We start from the raw sequence: 19,018 nt of genomic DNA, 5'->3' as shown, positions 1-19,018 counted from the left end.
TTAAGCAAAGGATTTGTATGTATGGAACGGTCCGCCAAGGAATGCAGTTGGGGAGGATTGTATCAGCAAATTCAAGAATGTTGGATACATACCTGTCAAAAAATTTGGTGGATGGGTATGAGAGGGATAGTGAGATACATTTCTTAGACACTGTGACTGGCCAGATGAAATGTGGTGGTCTGTACTGGTCCTCTTCATTCCCATGTTCCTATATTCTCATGCTGCAGAATTTGATTTCTGTGGAAGCTGGTCTTGAGATGATGCAGAATTATAGAACGTCTGATTATAAGATACATGCCTTGTTTTTATTTTTGATGAGCATTTAGATGATGAAGCTCTTGTCCTATCAGGCACAGCGGTGGCTATTGTACTCACTCTCTGTTTCAGTTTCCCCTTTTGGTTTATTTGGGGTTGCACACCAACCGCCGCCAAGAGGCTGGATGACCTGTTGCTCCCAGGTCTCTACTGGGAACCATCCATCAGGAGGTATGCAACAGACCCCAGGAACTAACTGTCTGTTCCCTGGGAAGACTCCTGTCCACACTAAAAATGCTGAGATTGGAAATTCAGCAGACTAAAGGATTGAACCAGCATCCTTATGCTCCGGTGCACTGTGCCAACATGCTGCTTATCATCTGATTGCTTAATTCTGCAAAGTAAAATTAGTCCTAAAACTTTTTGTATTTGTAACTCTTCCTATTAAGACTATATGAAACATAACAGCCTCTGCAACCATGAGCTCCAACTCATTTTACAGTCAGAGTGCTGGTGCTAAATGTATAACACCCTTTAACTCCCCACAATGTTGCCAGTAATTGAATGTAATAAATTCTTTAGATGAGACATTAAAGCAGGGTCCCATTTGCCTGTTCAGGTGGATGTTAAAGATTACATGACACTATATGAAGAAGAACAGGGAATTCTCAACATGTCCCAACCAACACTCCTCATGTAATACCACCAAAAACCAGATTAACTGCCTTCATTTCAATGCCTTCTGTGAGACATTGTTGGTGCAGAATCGCTGCTGCATTTTGCTTACATAATAAGTCACCATACATCGAAAATGTGTGAAGCATTTTGAGATGTTTTGAAGATGTGATCAGGATCTCTGTAAATGTAATCATTTAATTTTTCCTAAGTGTTTGGACTTGCAAAGCTTTGGATGACTATATGAGGCCATCACTGCATATCTGCAGAATTCCAATTAAAAAAAACTATAACCCCTAAATATATAGACCTTACTTTTCTCTTCTAAATTGTAAACAATTTTACAACACCAAGTTATAGTCCAACAAATTTATTTTAAATTCCACAAGCTTTCGGAGGCTTCCTCCTTCCTCAGGTGAACGGTGTGGAAAAGAAATTTTCGAATCCTTCGCATTTGAAAATCACAGAACAATGCCTGGTGATTGCCAAGGCAATCACAGTGAGCAGACAGAAAGGTGTCACCTAAAAGGCCACCGAATATACAAACCTCCCAAAAAAAAGAGAGAGAGAGAAGGAAGACAGTCAATGACCCGTTATATTAAAAACAGATAACATTTGTTCGCTGGTGTGGTTACGTGTAGTGTGACATGAACCCAAGATCCCGGTTGAGGCCGTCCTCATGGGTGCGGAACTTGGCTATCAATTTCTGCTCGACGATTTTGCGTTGTCGTGTGTCTCGAAGGCCGCCTTGGAGTACGCTTACCCGAAGGTCGGTGGCTGAATGTCCATGACTGCTGAAGTGTTCCCCGACTGGGAGGGAACCCTCCTGTTTGGCGATTGTTGCGCGGTGTCCGTTCATCCGTTGTCGCAGTCTCTTCTAAAGTAATAGATTTACAGTATTAATATATGTCTGCTTTCTAAATAGGAACAGGGATTGAAAACCTTTTTTCCTCTGGTGTAACAGACAACTTGACTTATTTTGCAGAGGGTACACTGGAAAAAAAAATCTTTGCAATGCAAGAGACTGAAATTATTGTGAAATTGTCCCGAGGTAATGAGAATGTTCAAGCTTTTTCAAAGAGTGAAGCAGTTTAATAACTTCGTGCAGATAGGAGTATTGAAGGACTTTTTTTTTGGTATGGTCAGACAAAAATAAATCCCTTTATTTAAGGTTGCTGCCTCTTATGATCAAACCAACACAGCTGCACAGCAGTTGTGCACACCCCAGGGATTTTTCAAATGTGTGTGTTGAGTCACCAAAGTAATCCAGGGTACTTTAGGAAATTGTTTTGCTATGGAATGCAACATGAGATCACTCAAGGTAGCCAGATCTACCTTTGTGAGCCTCCTGTTACAGTGTTAGGGATTGTTTTCAAAGGTTCTGCAGGATTGAGTGATTCATGGGGAAAATAATTACGTTTTTTCAGCGTTGCAGGTGCAGTGCCATTCATTATAAGTACATACACCCCCACCTCCCCTTTAAAATGCAGTTAATTTTTTTCCTTTTTTTCTAGCCTTTTAATCATAGTTACAGGGGTTTTCCATGGGGGCCCTGCGTTCATCTGTGTCAAAGGAGTGACTCAAAGGAGGGGGTTTCCATGCAGTGCATCCTCTGATTGTGTTTGGTTTCGGTTGATTGGTCTCTTTGTGTGTTTAGGGACTGATTGCAGACTGATTCGTGTGTTTTCGCTCTCCAAGATTCTGCTTTTCTTTAAACAGTGAAAAGTTTTTTTTATTTTATTTTAGAGTGAGAAGGACTAATAACTCTCTACGATCCACTCTGGGGGTTCTGGGAATGGGAAAAACATGATATGCACAGTGGTTGGGGAATGATTAGGGCTGGTGACCAAAGGCATGGTCAAGGAGGTAGGCTTTGAGGAGACTTTTGATGAAGGGGTGAGAGGTAGCATATTACAGGGCTTTAGGTGGAACTTTCCAGAGTGCGGGACTGAGATGGATGAAGGCTATGTGGCCGAAGGTGGAGCAGAAGGGAGTGGAATGCAAAAGAAACCAGAAATGAAAGAGCAGTAGATGTATGTAGCAACGCAGGGCTGAAGGAGGTTACAAAAATAGGGAGGGTAAGGCCCTTGGTGGGTTTGTAGATCAGGAAAAGGATTTTGAAATCGATGTGCTGGGGAATAGGGAGTCAATGAAGATTGGTGAGGACAGGAGTGATAGGGAAATAAGATTTTGTGCAGGATAGGATGCATGTGGCAGAGTTTTAGATGAGTTGGAATCGGTGAAGGGCAGAAGTCAGGAGGCCAGCAAGGAGACAGTATGAAGTGATCAAGTCTGGAGATAGCAAAATATCACCATAGTAATACAAGCATTCCCTAATGTAGCTTACCAGAGATTGTTTTTTCATTCTCAGGATGTGGGCCTCGCTGGCAAGGCTGGCATTTATTACCCATCCCAAGTTGTCCTGAGAGCGGTGGTGGTGAGCAGCCTTCTTGAACTGTTGAGTCCATGGGTGGCATTCTTTGAATCCATTTGATGCAACTGAGTGGCCATTGCAGTTAAAAGCCAAACCACGTTGGTGTGGGTCTGGAGTCAGATTTCCTTCCCCAAAGGACATTAGTGAACCATTTGGGTTCAATAGCTTCATGGTCTCTTTTACTGATAACAGCTTTTTAATTTCCAGATTTCTAAAACAAAACTGAATTCAAATTCTCAAGCTGCCATGAGGTGATTGGCCTTAAGGTGATTGGCAAAAGGACCAAAGGTGACATGAGGAAAAACTTTATTACACAGTGGTCAGGATCTGGAATGCACTGCCCGAGGAGGTGGTGGAGGCAGATTCAATCATGGCCTTCAAAAGGGAAGTGGATAAGTACTTGAAAGGAAAAAATTTGCAGGGCTACGGGGATAGGGCGGGGGAGTGGGACTGGCAGGATTGCTCTTGCATAGATCCGAATGGACTCGATGGGCCAAATGGCCTCCTTCTGTGCTGTAACCTTTGTGATTCTGTGGTGGGATTTCAATTCATGTTCTCTGGACTATTAGTCCAGGCCTCTGATTTACTAGTCCAGTAATATAACCACTACTCTACTGTACCCTGTGTTAGGAGAATTGAATCCATCGTCATGGTGATGTGAGCAGTAACAGATTATTGTCAATAAGCTGCCTAAAATACTATCTATTCTGTTTTAATTTCCAATTGGCTAATTCTTTGGCTTCGAGCACAATCCAGTCATTTTTTTTATCTGGCTCTATGGAATTTAGTATAGATATCTGAGTTAGATGGAAACTGTCCCAGTATATTTTTTCCTGTTGCAATCCTTTTTTCACATCGTTCACCTGACGAAGGAGGAAGCCTCCGAAAGCTTGTGAATTTAAAATAAAATTGCTGGACTATAACTTGGTGTTGTAAAATTGTTTACAATCCTTATACTGTCAACAATATGAAGTTATTTAACAAGGTATAAGGTTAAGGTAATTGTTAGACACAAGATAATCTGCAGCTTACTTGTTACTATCCTTAATCCCTTCTTTCATGCATTAGCCCATTTGTGACCTTAACTCAACCTCCCTTCCTCTCCACAAACTTGACATTTGATGTCTGTAATCCACCTACATCATATCTGCAGTCTAACCAATTCTGTTATTCCTAATGGGAATGCATTGTAATATCAATTGATGCCTTTGTATTTTTCAGCTCAGAACGAATGGGAAGAGTTGGACAGTGCAGCGGGAACTGCCCCGGAAGAATTAGAAGAGCCCTCACTGGTAGCCAATGAAGTAAGATCAGACTGGATGCGATCCAATGCCTTTGTTGAAAGTGGCGCAAATTTTAGATCAGGTTGGACATTCTCGGTGTGGGCTATCAAAGTTTTAAAGTGGTTAGTTTAAAATATGTTGAAGCTACTTTGAAATAATTTTTTGCCCTGGGGGTGGCAGGATGTGGGTTTGTACCTGCCGTTCCTCAGGCAGTGAGACAGCATTCTCAATCGATGATGTCACGAGGAGGTAATGACTGGAGGCACAGACACTTCCTCAGAGAGAGAGTGAGACATCAGGTCAGCTATAGAAGAGCATTGGCAGAAGTCTAGAGCAAGTGGGCTGCCCTGACTGCACTGGAATGGTTGACAGGAGGAATTTCTCACATGAGCTGATTAATAGCAGTTAGCAGATGTTTGGAGTTCCCGTCTTCATTACCATGGATTTCAAAATGATCAATTTATTGCACAATAGTCTTGTTGTTGATGAGATGCATTCTTTCTGATACCCAGCATCTTAAATGCACCTTGATACTCTGAACCAGAAGGAAGTTATGCTAAACTTTTATAAATCACTGGTTAGGCCTCAGCTGGAGTATTGTGTCCAATTCTAGGCACCACACTTTAGGAAGGATGTCAAGGCCTTGGAGAGGCTACGGAGGAGATTTACCAGAATGGTACCAGGGATGAGGGACATCAGTTATGTGAAGAGACTAGAGAAGCAGGGATTATTCTCCTTAGAGCAGAGAAGGTTAAGGGAGATTTATTAGAGGTGTTCAAAATGATGAGGGGTTTTGATAGAGTAGATAGGGAGAAACTGTTTCCAGTGGCAGGAGGGTCGGTAACCAGAGGACACACATATTTTAAGATAATTGGCAAAAAACCCAGGGGGGAAATGAGAAATTTTGATACACAGTGAGTTGTTATGATCTGGAATGCACTACCTGAAAGGGTGGTGGAAGCAGATTCAATAGTAACTTTCAAAAGGCAGTTGGATATATATTTGAAAAGGAGAAATTTACTGGGCTATGGGGAAAGAGCAGGGGAGTGGGACTAATTGGACAGCTCTTTCAAAGAGCCGGCACAGACATGGTCGGCCGAATGGCCTCCTTCTGTGCGGAATGATTCTATGACATGGCTCACTTTTCTGACCAGATTCCATACCCTTGGCAAGGGTTGGCTGTGTTTTTAAAATGTTAAGACAGTAAAGTTAACTGAGAATTTCTTTAAAAATGTAGTTTTCAAATTTTCTGTGGTTTTTTTTGGAAGGGAATGATCTATGTGTTTGGTGGAATGATGGACTCTGCTTATACCCAGGGGAAAACCCCTCTCTGGATCTATGATATTGGTAAGAGAAATGTATTGCATGAGCTGTAATGCGAGTGAGTTTACTACATGTCCTGTTGGTCTTTGTATTCAACTCCTATATTCAGGACTGGTGGAGTAAAGGCGTAACCAGTTCAAGGCAGAAATGTGCCAGCTAGGGGACAAAAAGTTTTGCCGTGCCCTGGGGGGCAAGGGGGAGAGGTGTATTGGCATGAATTTGGAGGAAAGGGTTAAGAGTGGCTTCATGAATTGGGAAACCAGGTGGAAGCAATTTATCAATCATATTTAGCAACAGACAGCACTAATGCATATCAACAATAGCCTACAGTTTCTCCACAAGAAATGAGGAACCCGTGATTTTTGTCACAATATTCTGCAATTTTGCTGTGGCCCTAGTTACCACCATTCAGTGGGCCCCATGGCTAGCAATTAATATTAAACATAGCAAAGCCATGCGCTTTGAAATTATCGCAGTCATTAACAGCATTTGACTCATGGCTGATCGTCAAATGTAAATTGAGTGCAATCATCAATAGAAGATTAGCCTGACTACAATTTTTAAAATTTTTCCAAAAAATCAACAAAAAGAAATTGTTTCTTTTTTTTTTGCTAAGCAGTAACTCCACTAGCTCATTGGTTCTTGACTTAGTTAGGGTTTTGCATTAAATTATTGGTTCTTGACTTAGTTAGGGCTTTGCATTAAATTAATATTATGGTGAATTTTTATGGTGGTTAAGGTGAGTGTTAGCAGTGCGCAGGAACAATATACTTTTCAATATTTTGACCCAGCATCCACATCAGACACTGCCAGATCAGGAGGAGACAAACGGGTGCAGTGTAAAACTCTTCCTAATCGATCTCTTAACTGCAGCCTCAGAAGAGAACTGGAGTTCATCTTTCCACCTTTCACCAGCAGTTCATAAAGCCTCTCTGAGTGCAGTTGCCATATCTCGTGCTGTGAGCTCTTGCCCACTAGGCTTCAAACTCATTTCATGAGCAGAAAGAGATTTTTTAGTCTAGGCTGAATTTGAATGAGAGTTCGAGAAGTGATAGCTAATCAATCTCCTGTCCTACATCCTGCCCCAATGGCATGTGGACTTGCAGTTTTTAATTTAGTAATAACTGTGGAAACATTTACTGTATGAGCATTGCTTTCTTCCCTTTTAATTGGCCAGGGTCCAAGTAAAATGCCAGTTTTAAATTTAATTTACTGTTCATATTTTCCCATGGCTTTTATTTTTCCGGCTATAGATTTCCACAGCAAAAGTAAACGATGAATGAGTGAAGTCGTTATTGATTGCAGTTAAAATGTCCTCACTTCCATTGCTATTAAAATGTATGCAGGAATCGAGCAGACTAGGGGTTAGATGACATCATTGCTGCAATAGTTTCTTCATGGGAGTGCTCAAGCAGTAATTACTGCCAGACATGTCCCAGCAAGTTTATGTTTCTCTTAAATTTGGGAAAAAAATAAGTGATTAATTCATTCTACATAACTATTCCTTTCACATAAAGTGGGAGGGGCAGTATTAGCGCTCACTAGGGTATTCAGTATCAGTACTGGGAGGGCAGAACATTTCTCAATTTGAGGCATTTAGTGTTAGCATCAAGTAACTCTAGCTCAGACATTACTTTAGCAGCAATGCTAAATCTGGTAGTGGAAATCTGGAACTCTGTCCTCTTAAAAGCTGTTGAGGTTAGGTCAATTGAAAATTTCAAAACTGAGATTGATAGATTTTTGTTAGGCAAGAATCTCAAGGGTTATGGAACCAAGGCATGTAGATAGAATTAAGATACAGATCAGCCATGATTTAATTGACTGGTGAAACAGGCTCGAGGGGAGAACCTTCACCACACGGACTGCAGCGGTACAAGAAGGAGGCTCACCACCACCTTCTCAAGGGCAATTAGGGATGGGCAATAAATGCTGGCCTTGCCAGTGACGCCCACATCCCATGAATGAATAAAACAAAATGGCCTGCTTCTTAGTAAACCAGTTGGATATTTAGGACAATCCAGCATTCGATTCACTCCACGTGATATCAAGAAACAGCTGAGTGCACTGGATACAGCAAAGGCTATGGGCCCTGACAACATCCCAGCTGTAGTGCTGAAGACTTGTGTTCCAGAACTATCTGCGCCTCTAGCCAAGCTGTTCCAGTACAGCTACAACACTGGCATCTACCCGACAATGTGGAAAATTGCCCAGGTATGTTCTGTCCACAAAAAGCAGGACAAATCCAATCTGGCCAGTTACCGCCCCATCAGTCTACTCTCAATCATCAGCAAAGTGATGGAAGGTGTCGTCGACAGTGCTATCAAGCGGCACTTACTCACCAATAACCTGCTCATCGATGCTCAGTTTGGGTTCCGCCAGGACCACTTGGCTCCAGACCTCATTACAGCCTTGGTCCAAACATGGACAAAAGAGCTGAATTCCAGAGGTGAGGTGAGAGTGACTGCCCTTGACATCAAGGCAGCATTTGACCGAGTGTGGCACCAAGGAGCCCTAGTAAAATTGAAGTCAATGGGAATCGGGGAAAACTCTCCAGTGGCTGGAGTCACACCTAGCACAAAGGAAGATGGTAGTGGTTGTTGGAGGCCAATCATCTCAGCCCCAGGACATTGCTGCAGGAGTTTCTCAGGGCAGTGTCCTAGGCCCAACCATCTTCAGCTGCTTCATCAATGACCTTCCCTCCATCATAAGGTCAGAAATGGGGATGTTCGCTGATGATTGCACAGTGTTCAGTTCCATTCGCAACCCCTCAAATAATGAAGCAGTGCGAGCCTGCATGCAGCAAGACATGGACAACATCCAGGCTTGGGCTGATAAGTGGCAAGTAACATTCACGCCAGATAAGTGCCAGGCAATGACCATCTCCAACAAGAGAGAGTCTAACCACCTCCCCTTGACATTCAACGGCATTACCATCGCCGAATACCCCACCATCAACATCCTGGGGGTCACCATTGACCAGTAACTTAACTGGACCAGCCATATAAATACTGTGGCTACGAGAGCAGATCAGAGGCTGGGTATTCTGTGGCGAGTGACTCACCTCCTGACTCTCCAAAGCCTTTCCACCATCTACAAGGCACAAGTCAGGAGTGTGATGGAATACTCTCCACTTGCTTGGATGAGTGCAGCTCCAACAACACTCAAGAAGCTCGACACCATCCAAGATAAAGCAGCCCGCTTGATTGGCACCCCATTCACCACCCTAAACATTCACTCCCGTCACCACCGGCGCACTGTGGCTGCAGTGTGTACCATCCACAGGATGCACTGCAGCAACTCGCCAAGGCTTCTTCGACAGCACCTCCCAAACCCGCGACCTCTACCACCAAGAAGGACAGAGCAGCAGGCACATGGGAACAACACTACCTGCACGTTCCCCTCCAAGTCACACACCATCCCGACTTTGAAATATATCGCCGTTCCTTCATCGTCGCTGGGTCAAAATCCTGGAACTCCCTACCTAACAGCACTGTGGGAGAACCGTAACCACACGGACTGCAGCGGTTCAAGAAGGTGGCTCACCACCACCTTCTCAAGGGCAATTAGTATGGGCAATAAATGCCGGCCTTGCCCACATCCCATGAACGAATAAAAAAAAAAGCAGCTTTCATGGTCATTTTATGTGGTGCTAGCCTACAATTTTCCAAGCATTTGAACTCATGACCTCTAAGTTCTAGTCCAGTACCATAAACACTAGGCTACCATACCCACCTGTGGGAAGTGTTTAAACTAATATGTAGAGGGTAAAATATTTTCGTTTCATTAGGGTTACCAGTTTCATACATGGTAATGTATACCATTAGAGTCAAATCAGATACTGAAGGAGAAATAAAGAGAGAGAAAGAATGATTGTATTAAGAGAGAAAAAGAAAGACAGAAAGGAAAAGTAAGAAAAAATATTTTAAATTTTAAAACTTTAAAAATCTTTTAACAATAATTTACTACCTGTCGGAATGAGACTCCACAGTTTAAATTGTTCCCTTTCTGGGCTGGAGAGGTTGATTGGCATTGCAGGAACATAAATCTCCTCATTAAAAAGGTACTTGTGCTGTTAAGTAGCCGCCCCAACTTTCTGTGGCGAGTTTAATTGGCAATTAATGCACAAATGCAGCAACTTCTTGAAACTCACGGGGAGGTTGAGGACGAGCTGCCGTTTTCGCGAGGCTAACGGCGGAGTGGTGCAAATTGCCCAGCAACTTGTGGCAATTTGCAATCCACGGGGTATCTTTTCCTCGCCACAAGTTGCTGGATGATTTACACATTAATAACAGCAAGCGCCATTAAACGCGCCATTATTTTGGCAGCAAAATCTGGGCCAATAATTCAAGATTAATGTTACAGAGCTGCTAGATTGCAGGATGAGAAACTGAACTAAACCACTAACCCACTGCACACTGCAGTGCTCTCCCAAACCCCCTCTCCCTCGCTAACTCTCTACCCACATTCAAAAGCTTCCTCAAAACCTACCTCATTGACAATGCTTCCCCTAACTTCTCTCCCTCTTCTTCCTGTGGTCACCTGGTGCTGCTCTCTCCCCAGGTAAAGCTCATTAAGTGCAAGTTGTTATGGACAGCAACCTGGATGTCATGCATGAAAGTGTATCTACAAAATACACAGTATCTATTATACAGTGAATTCTGAAAGGTCTGTTTGAAAGTTTAAAGGAACACATAGCCTATTACACAACTGGATCTCCTGAAAGAAATATCTTCTTTCTGTTGAGCATGCTTCAGATGTGGATAAACAAAGAGAGAATTCTTCTGGATTTGTAATCCTATGCTGTTCTTCTGTAGTAACTGGAAAAGGAATAAGGTTACAAGCCAAGGGTCAGTAACACAGTCGCCACAGTATAATGTTGTATTTTTCTGATTATAACCTATTTGAGATGTTGCAGTTATTGAAATAATTGTCAAAATTAGAAATTTGCTCAATACAAATCTGTGAAATTCTAAGCAGCACTATTGATTAAAGCAGTGATTTCCATCACAAACCACTGTTTCATTTTATTTGCTTTGTAAGAAAATGTAAAAATAAAATGAAAAGTAAATAAGAGATCTGATTGGGGATGGGGAGGAGGAGTTCCCCAAGCTTGAAATTGGGAGCCATTTGAATCCTAAGAATTTGTGGAATCTTGTTTTTTTTAATAGCATTTTCTTTTGGCCACTTTTAACCAAATTCACATTAAAAGACTTCATTTTGTGACTAATAAAACTGAGTTAACTACTGTTGTGGTTCATACAAGTAATTGCATGTGATGTTGGAGTTGAACAAAGGTTTTGATTTTAATAGGTGCAGCGAGCTGGACTTGGTGGCATGAGACATTTTCTAATGAGGCCATGGTAAGAAACTCTACTCATTCTGTGTGAGGGAGGGTGCAGACGTTTACATTTACCTGAAGCCAATCCTTGCAGCCATGATATCACACTCCAATTATTGAATCACGGAATGTTACAGCACGTTAACAGGTCATTTGGCCAATCAAGTCTGCACTGGTGTCTTTCTCCACACGAATCACACAGTCTAATCCCATTCTCCTGCTCGCTTCCCATAAGGGCAGGGGAATGGGACTAATTGGATAGCTCTTTCAAAGAGCCGGCGCAGGCACGATGGACCGAATGGCCTCCTTCTGTGCTGTATCATTTTATGATTCTATCGACCTTCAATATTCCTCTTTTTCAAGCGTCGAATTCCCTTTTAAAAGTATTTATGGACTGTGCTTCAACAGTGGTTTGTGACAGAGAATTCTACATTCTAACCACCCTCTGTGTACAGATTATTTTTCTAACATTTCCTTTAATTCTTTTTGTGACTATCTTAAATGTGTGCCCTCTTGTTACTATCTCGCCAACCAATGGAAAAATTCTATCACTATTCACCTTATCATAACCTACATAACCTTGAAGACCTCTATTGGGTCACTCCTCAATCCTTCTCTGTTCAAGTCAAAAAAACACCAACATCTCAAGTCTCTATTGATAACTCTAACCTCCATCCCTAATAACATCCTAGTCCATCCAGGCTACACCTTTTCCATTGCTTTTATAAAAGCTACAACTGCGGCCAAACTAAGGTCTTATACAAGTTGACATTCCCTCCTTTCTCTATTCTATGCCGCTACATACAAAGCAAGGATCCTGCTTATTTTTTTTAATAAGAAATATGGGTAGGAGTAGGCTATACAGCCCCTCGAGGCTGCTCCACCATTCAATAAGATAATGGCTGATTTTCAACCTCAACTCCACTTTCCCGCCCGATCCCCATATCCCTTGATTCCCTTAGAGTCCAAAAATCTATCGATCTCATTCTTGAATATACTCAACGACTCAGCATCCACAGACCCCCGGGGTAGAGAATTTCAAAGATTCACAACCCTCTGAGTGAAGAAATGCCTCTCCACCTCAGTCCTAAATGCCCGACCCCTTAGCCTGAGATTATGCCTCCTAGTTCTAGATTCTCCAGCCAGGGGAAACAGCCTCTCAGCATCTACCCTGTTAAGCCCTCTCAGAATCTTATATGTTTCAATAAGATCACCTTTCATTCTTCTAAACTCCAGAGAGTATAGGCCCATTCTACTCAATCTCTGCTCATAGGACAACCCTCTCATCCTAGGTATCAATCTAGTGAACCTTCGTTGCACCGCCTCCATGGCAAGTATATCCTTCCTTAGGTAAGGAGACTGTGCACAGTACTCCAGTTGTGGTCTCAACAAAGCCCTGTACAATTGCAGCAAGACTTCCTTACTCTTGTACTCCAACCCCCTTGCAATAAAGGCCAACATACCTTTGCCTTCCTAATTGCTTGCTGTACCTGAATGTTAACTTTCTGCGTTTTGTATACAAAGACACCCAAATCCCTCTGAACATCAACATTTAATAGTTTCTCACCATTTAAAAAATATTCTGTTTTTCTATTCTTCCTTCCAAATAACCTCACATTTCCCCACATTATACTCCATCTGCCACCTTCTTGCCCATTCACTTAACCTGTCTATATCCCTTTGCAGACTCTTTGTGTCCTCCTCACAGCTTACTTTCCCACCTAGCTTTGTATCGTCAGCAAACTTGGATACATTATTCTTAGTCCCTTCATCCAAGTCATTAATATAGATTGTAAATAGCTGAGGCCCAAGCACTGATCCCTGCGGCACCCCACTAGTTATAGCCTGCCAACCTGAAAATGACCTTTTGTTTCCTACTCTGTTTTCCGTCTGTTAACCAATCCTCTGTCCATGCTAATATATTACCCCAACCACATGAGCCCTTATCTTGTGTGGCATCTTATCAAATGCCTTCTGAAAATCCAAATATACTACATCCACTATTCCCCTTTATCTACCTTGCTAGTTACATCCTCAAAAAATTCCAGTAGATTTGTCAAACGCGATTCCATTTCATAAAACCATGTTGACTCTGCCTAATCATATTATGATTTCCTAAGTGTCCCGTTACCACTTCCTTAATAATAGATCCCGACTACTGATTTCCCGACTACTGATGTCAGACTAAGTGGCCTGTAGTTCCCTGTTTTCTCTCTCCCTCCTTTCTTGAAACGCGGTGTTACATTTGTTACCTTCCAATCCACTGGGACGGTTCCAGAATTTAGGGAATTTTGGAAGATCACAACCAATGCATCCACTTTCTTTGCAGCCACCTCCTTTAGATCCCTCGGATGTAGGCCATCTGGTCCAGGGGATTTGTCAGCTTTTAGTGCCATTAATTTCTCTAGTACTTTTTCTTTACTAATATTAACTATTTTAAGTTCCTCACTCATTAGACCCTTAGTTCCCCACTATTTCTGGTATGTTTTTTGCATCTACTACTGTGAAGACAGATACAAAATATTTGTTTAACATCTCTGCCATTTCTTTATTCCCCATTATAATTTCTCCTGTCTCAGCCTCTAAGGGACCCATCTTTACTTTCGCTACTCTCTTCCTTTTTACATACTTGTAGAAGCTCTTACAATCTGTTTTTATATTTCTTGCTAGTTTACTCTCATTCTGTTTTCTCCCTCTATCATTTTTTTGGCCATTCTTTGCTGGTTTCTGAAACTCTGCCAATCCTCAGGCTTACTACTCTTCTTAGCAACATTATAAGCCACTTCTTTTAATTTAATACTATCCTTCTTTAGATAGCCACGGATGGATCATTTCTCCCGTGGGGTTTTTATTCCTCAACGAAATGTATATTGGTTGAGAATTATGAAATATTTCTTTAAATGTTTACCATTGCTTATCTGCCATCATCTCTTTTAATCTAATTTCCCAATCAACCTTAGCCAACTTGCCCCTCACACCGATATAATTGGCTTTGTTTAAGTTTAAGACTCTAGCTTCGGACTTAAGTACATCACTCTTGAACTCAATATGAAATTCTATCATATTATGATCACTTTTACCCAGATGATCCCTTACCAAGAGATTACTAATTTACCCTGTCTCATTACATAAGACAAGATCTAAAATAGCCTGCTCCCTGGTTGGTTCCATGTCGTATTGTTCTAGGAAACTCTCTCGAACGCATCCATGAACTTATCCTCCAAACTATTTTTGCCAGTTTGATTTTCCCAGTCTATATGAAGATTAAAGTCCCCCACGATTATTGCATTACCCTTGTTACAAGCTCCAAATGACTGTATCTACTTATACTGTCACCTTTAATGACCTATATTTCTGCATATGAATGCCTCTCTATGCTTCCATTTACTTCCTTCCCAGATTCTTATTTCCAAAATGAATAACTAAAACAAAACTAACGGGCTCATAATTTCTTGGCTTATCCATCTCCGTCTCCTTTTTGGAAGAGGGGTATCAAGCGTGTGATGGAATACTCTCCACTTGCCCGGATGGGTGCAGCTGCAACAGCACTCTTTATCCTTCCAAACTTCCATTCCATCTCCAACTTCCATCTCCAACTTCCCTCTACCTTTCGTCACCAAAGTCGTCGAACAGTTCACTTTCCAGATTCGTGCCTATCTCTTTCTCAACTCCGTGTTTCAATCCCACCAATCAGGCTTCACGCCCCACCACAGCATTAAAACTGCCCTAACCAAAGTCAAGAACAACATGCTCTGTGACTGTGACCATGGTGCATTATCCCTTCTCGATCTCTCTCTGCAGCCGTTGATACACTGCACCATCCTTCTCCAACGCCTCTGCTCCTTAGTCCAGCTTGGTGGGTCTGCCCTCGCTTGGTTCACTCTTACCTATCCAGTCGTCGCTAGAGAATCTACCAATGGCTTCTCTTCCCAGCCCGCACCTACACCTCAGGAGTTTCTCAAGGATCCTTGGCCCTCCTTTTCCTCATCTACATGCTGTCCTTTGGCAACATCATCCCCAGTCACGGGGTCATCTTCCACCTGCACGTTGATGCTTCCCAGTTCTACCTCTCCATCATCTTTCCGTACCCCTCCACTGCCTCTGTGCTGCCAGCCAGTTTGTCTGACATCCAGTTTTGGATGAGCTGCATTTTCCTCCAGCTAAATATTGGGAAGACCGAAGCCATAATCTTCTGTCCCCACCACAAACTCAGCATTCTCTCCACCTGTTCCCACCCTCTGCCATTGTCTCAGCCTGAGACAATGGCTATTTGCAAAACTAAGCCAAAAAAGGGGATTACAGGAGGGGTGACCCTGAGCTGAGCTGCAAACCCATACCCACTCCATCACAAAGACCACCTACTCCCACCGCCATAACATTGCCCGTCTCTGCATCTGCCTCATAGCAACTCATCTGCCATTGAAACCCTCATCCAGGCCTTTGTCACTTCTAGACTGGTCCATTCCAATGCTATTGTAGCCAGCCTTCCATCCTCTACGACCATCAGCTCATTCAAAACTCTGCTGCCCGTATCCCAAATCGCACCAAGTCCCGCTCGCCCATCACCCCCGTACTCGCTGACCTACATTGGCTGTTGGTCCCTCATCACCTCAAATTCAAAATTCTCATCCTTGTGTTAAAATCCCTTTCTCCACATGAATCAAATAGTCTCAGCCCATTCTCCTGCTCGCTTCCCATAATCTTCAATATTTTCCTTGTTTTTACAATTTTGTCTTGCTTAAACTCTTTCAATTCTCTCTTAAAGCAGTAAAATCCATACTAACAGATTTTAATAGCTCACAAGTTGTCTCAAATTACATTTGAAATTATTGCTGTGGGTTCACAGTACAAACAAATTATTGCTGCTCTGAGAGGCCCAGGATAATTTGCTGCTGGGAGTAAAAGCACCAGTCAATGCATTCTTTTGGCGTGATTGAAAGCAAATTGTTGGCACGTTGGAGAGTACGACTACACTGGTGGTGCCAATTGTCTATTAGCACAATTTTTGTATGATTACCTCTAGACTTGACTATTCCAATGCTCTCCTGGCCGGCCTCCCATCTTCCACCCTCCATAAACTTGATCTCATCCAAAATTCTGCTGCTTGTATCCTGACTCGCACCACGTCCCGTTCACCCATCATCCCTGTGCTCGCTGACCTACATTGGCTCCCGTTCCGGGAAAGCCTCAATTTTAAAATTCTCATCCTTGTTTTCAAATCCCTTCATGGCCTCGCCACCTCCCTATCTCTGTGACCTCCTCCAGCCCTACAACCCTCTGAGATCTCTGCGCTCCTCCAATTCTTGCCTCTTGCGCATCTCCGATTTTAATCGCTCCACCGTTGGCGGCCGTGCCTTCAGCTGCCTAGGCCCTGAGCTCTGGAATTCCCTCCCTAAACCTCACCACCTACTAACTCTCTCTCCTCTTTTAAGACGCTCCTTAAAACCTACCTCCTTGACAAGCTTTAGGTCACCTGTCCTAATATCTCCTTATGTGGCTCGGTGTCAAATTTTGTTTGATAATCGCTCTTGGGATGTATTATTACGTTAAAGGTGCTATGTAAATGCAAGTTGTTGTTGTAGATTGCTGAATGGCTGAGAACTCTCAAACCTCCAACAAACCGTGCCACTTTCAGAGACATAGGTGATTCACCCAGAGTCATGCCAGACAGGAGCTAGGCAGAGTCCTGGGTGTAAGATTATTGGTTGCCTGCCTTTTCTACCAGATTATGGTGCATGGCACAGGGTGACTGAAAAGAGAGAAAATACAATTAACAACGATTAACTTTGTTTCTTCAGAAACAGGCACCGACGAATAGGAAGGGGCACAGTGCAGTGGTGTTTAAAGCTCAAATGTACATATATGGAGGTTATGTCGATATAAAGGGACCATCGCAGGAGTTCTGGAGTTTTACCTTTGGTGAGTAAAAATAACAGCAATACACTTAAATTATTTTAAGAGTGGGTTTTAATGAGAGTGATATATATAATATTCAAAACATATATAATATTCAGATTATTTTTTGACCCAGAGGATGGTGGGGGTCTAGAACTCACTGCCTGAAAGGATGGTAGAGGCAGAAACCCTCAACTCATTTAAAAATGTGCATCTGAAGTGCCGTAACCTACATGGCTACGGATCAAGTGCTGGAAAGTGGGATTAGGCTGGGTGGCTCATTTCCGGCCGGCGTGGACACAATGGGCCGAATGGCCTCCTTCTGTGCCATAAAGTTTCTATGATTCTAAAACATTGAGCATCATGTGTCAGTACTGTCCATTCCAAGACTTAGGGGAATGTAATAAAGAAGAAAGAAAGACTCGCAATAAAAAAGCACCTTTCATAACCTCAGGACATTCCAAAGTACTTTACAGCCAATGAAGTACTTTTGAAGTGTAGTCACTGTTGTAATGTAGGAAACGCGGCAGCCAAATTACACACAGCAAGGTCCCACAAATGGCAATGTGATAATGATCAGATCATCTGTTTTTAGGTGTTTAAATATTGGCCAGGACGCCTCTGCTCTTCGAATAGTGCTGTGGGATCTTTTACGTCCACCTGAGAGGGCAGACGGGGCCACAGTCACAACAACAACAACTACTTGCATTTATATAACACCTTTTAATGTAGTAAAATGTTCCAAGGCATTTCACAGGAGCATTATCAAACAAAATTTAACACTGAGCCACATAAGGAGGTATTAGGAGAGGTGACCAAAAGCTTGGTCAAAGAGGTAGGTTTTAAGGAGCGTCTTGAAGGAGGAGAGAGAGAGGAAATTCCAAAGCTTAGGGCCTAGGCAGCTGAAGGCACGGCTGCCAGTGGTGGAGTGATTAAAATCGGAGATGCAATAAAGGCAAGAATTGGAGGAGCGCAGAGATCTCGGAAGGTTATAGGGCTGAAGTTATAGAGATAGGGAGGTGGTGAGGCCTTGGAGGGATTTGAAAACAAGGATGAGAATTTTAAAATCGAGGTGTTCCTGGAGCCAATGTAGGACAGCGAGCATAGGGGTGATGGGAGAACGGGACTTGGTGCAAGTTAGGATACGGGCAGCAGAGTTTTGGATGAGCTCAAGTTTATGGAGAGTGGAAGATGGGGGAGGCTAGCCAGGAGAACATTGGAATAGTCCAGTCTGGAGGTAACAAAGTCATGGATGAGGATGACAGTAAATTTTTTCCACTGGCTACATCTATAACTGGAAACTTTTTGCCCATTAATAAAACTGACTAAATTTTTTGTGAGTGTCATGATTCTTTTTCTCTCCAATTTTCTCATCTCCTCCCCTGAAGGCCTTGATTTTGTCCTGTATGCACAGGTCCATGGGCACTGACTGCCATCAGATACCCTGCCCAAGTGGCCATTCTTCATGTGGGTGCTGTGAAGTCTGTTTGACCACTTGGAGAAGCATCAGACCTGAGTCCACACCTCTCATTTAAATCCATCCACAAGCGCTTCCAGTGAGTTGGATGGCTGGAAAAACAATCCCGGAGCAGGACGCCTGGTCAATGCAGGGACACTGAGCCCAATAGTTAACAGCCCCTGTTACCGCCACAGCTGAGATCAGCTCACTCAGCACACAAAAGGGAATTGAACCTGCAACCCTCCTGATCTGTATGGCTCAGCCTTTCATTGGATAAACTCGTTGAGCCACAGGGTGACCATCTAACTGATGGTACAGAGTGAAATGCAGGAATTTGTGAAGCTTACTTGGAACAT

The 19,018-nt window shown here is 42.8% G+C and overlaps 1 protein-coding gene across 3 annotated transcripts in view; it reads left to right on the top strand.

Annotated features, from left to right (window-relative positions):
- Positions 1 to 19,018, top strand: part of klhdc3l (kelch domain containing 3-like) — a 52,934-nt gene that overhangs the window by 19,860 nt on the left and 14,056 nt on the right. For 2 of the 3 annotated variants that reach the window (XM_067987110.1, XM_067987108.1), the window contains exons 3-6: positions 4,586 to 4,668; positions 5,916 to 5,994; positions 11,281 to 11,330; positions 17,107 to 17,227. In XM_067987110.1, coding sequence (XP_067843211.1) covers positions 4,586 to 4,668; positions 5,916 to 5,994; positions 11,281 to 11,330; positions 17,107 to 17,227 — 333 coding nt within the window. Of the gene's footprint in view, positions 1 to 4,585; positions 4,730 to 5,915; positions 5,995 to 11,280; positions 11,331 to 17,106; positions 17,228 to 19,018 lie in introns of those variants that run through there. The other variant, XM_067987111.1, reaches the window with a different exon arrangement.

This window comes from Heptranchias perlo, chromosome 7 (assembly GCF_035084215.1).
Source record: "Heptranchias perlo isolate sHepPer1 chromosome 7, sHepPer1.hap1, whole genome shotgun sequence".
Taxonomy (NCBI): domain Eukaryota; kingdom Metazoa; phylum Chordata; class Chondrichthyes; order Hexanchiformes; family Hexanchidae; genus Heptranchias; species Heptranchias perlo.
This window is presented reverse-complemented; position numbering and strand designations above follow the sequence as displayed.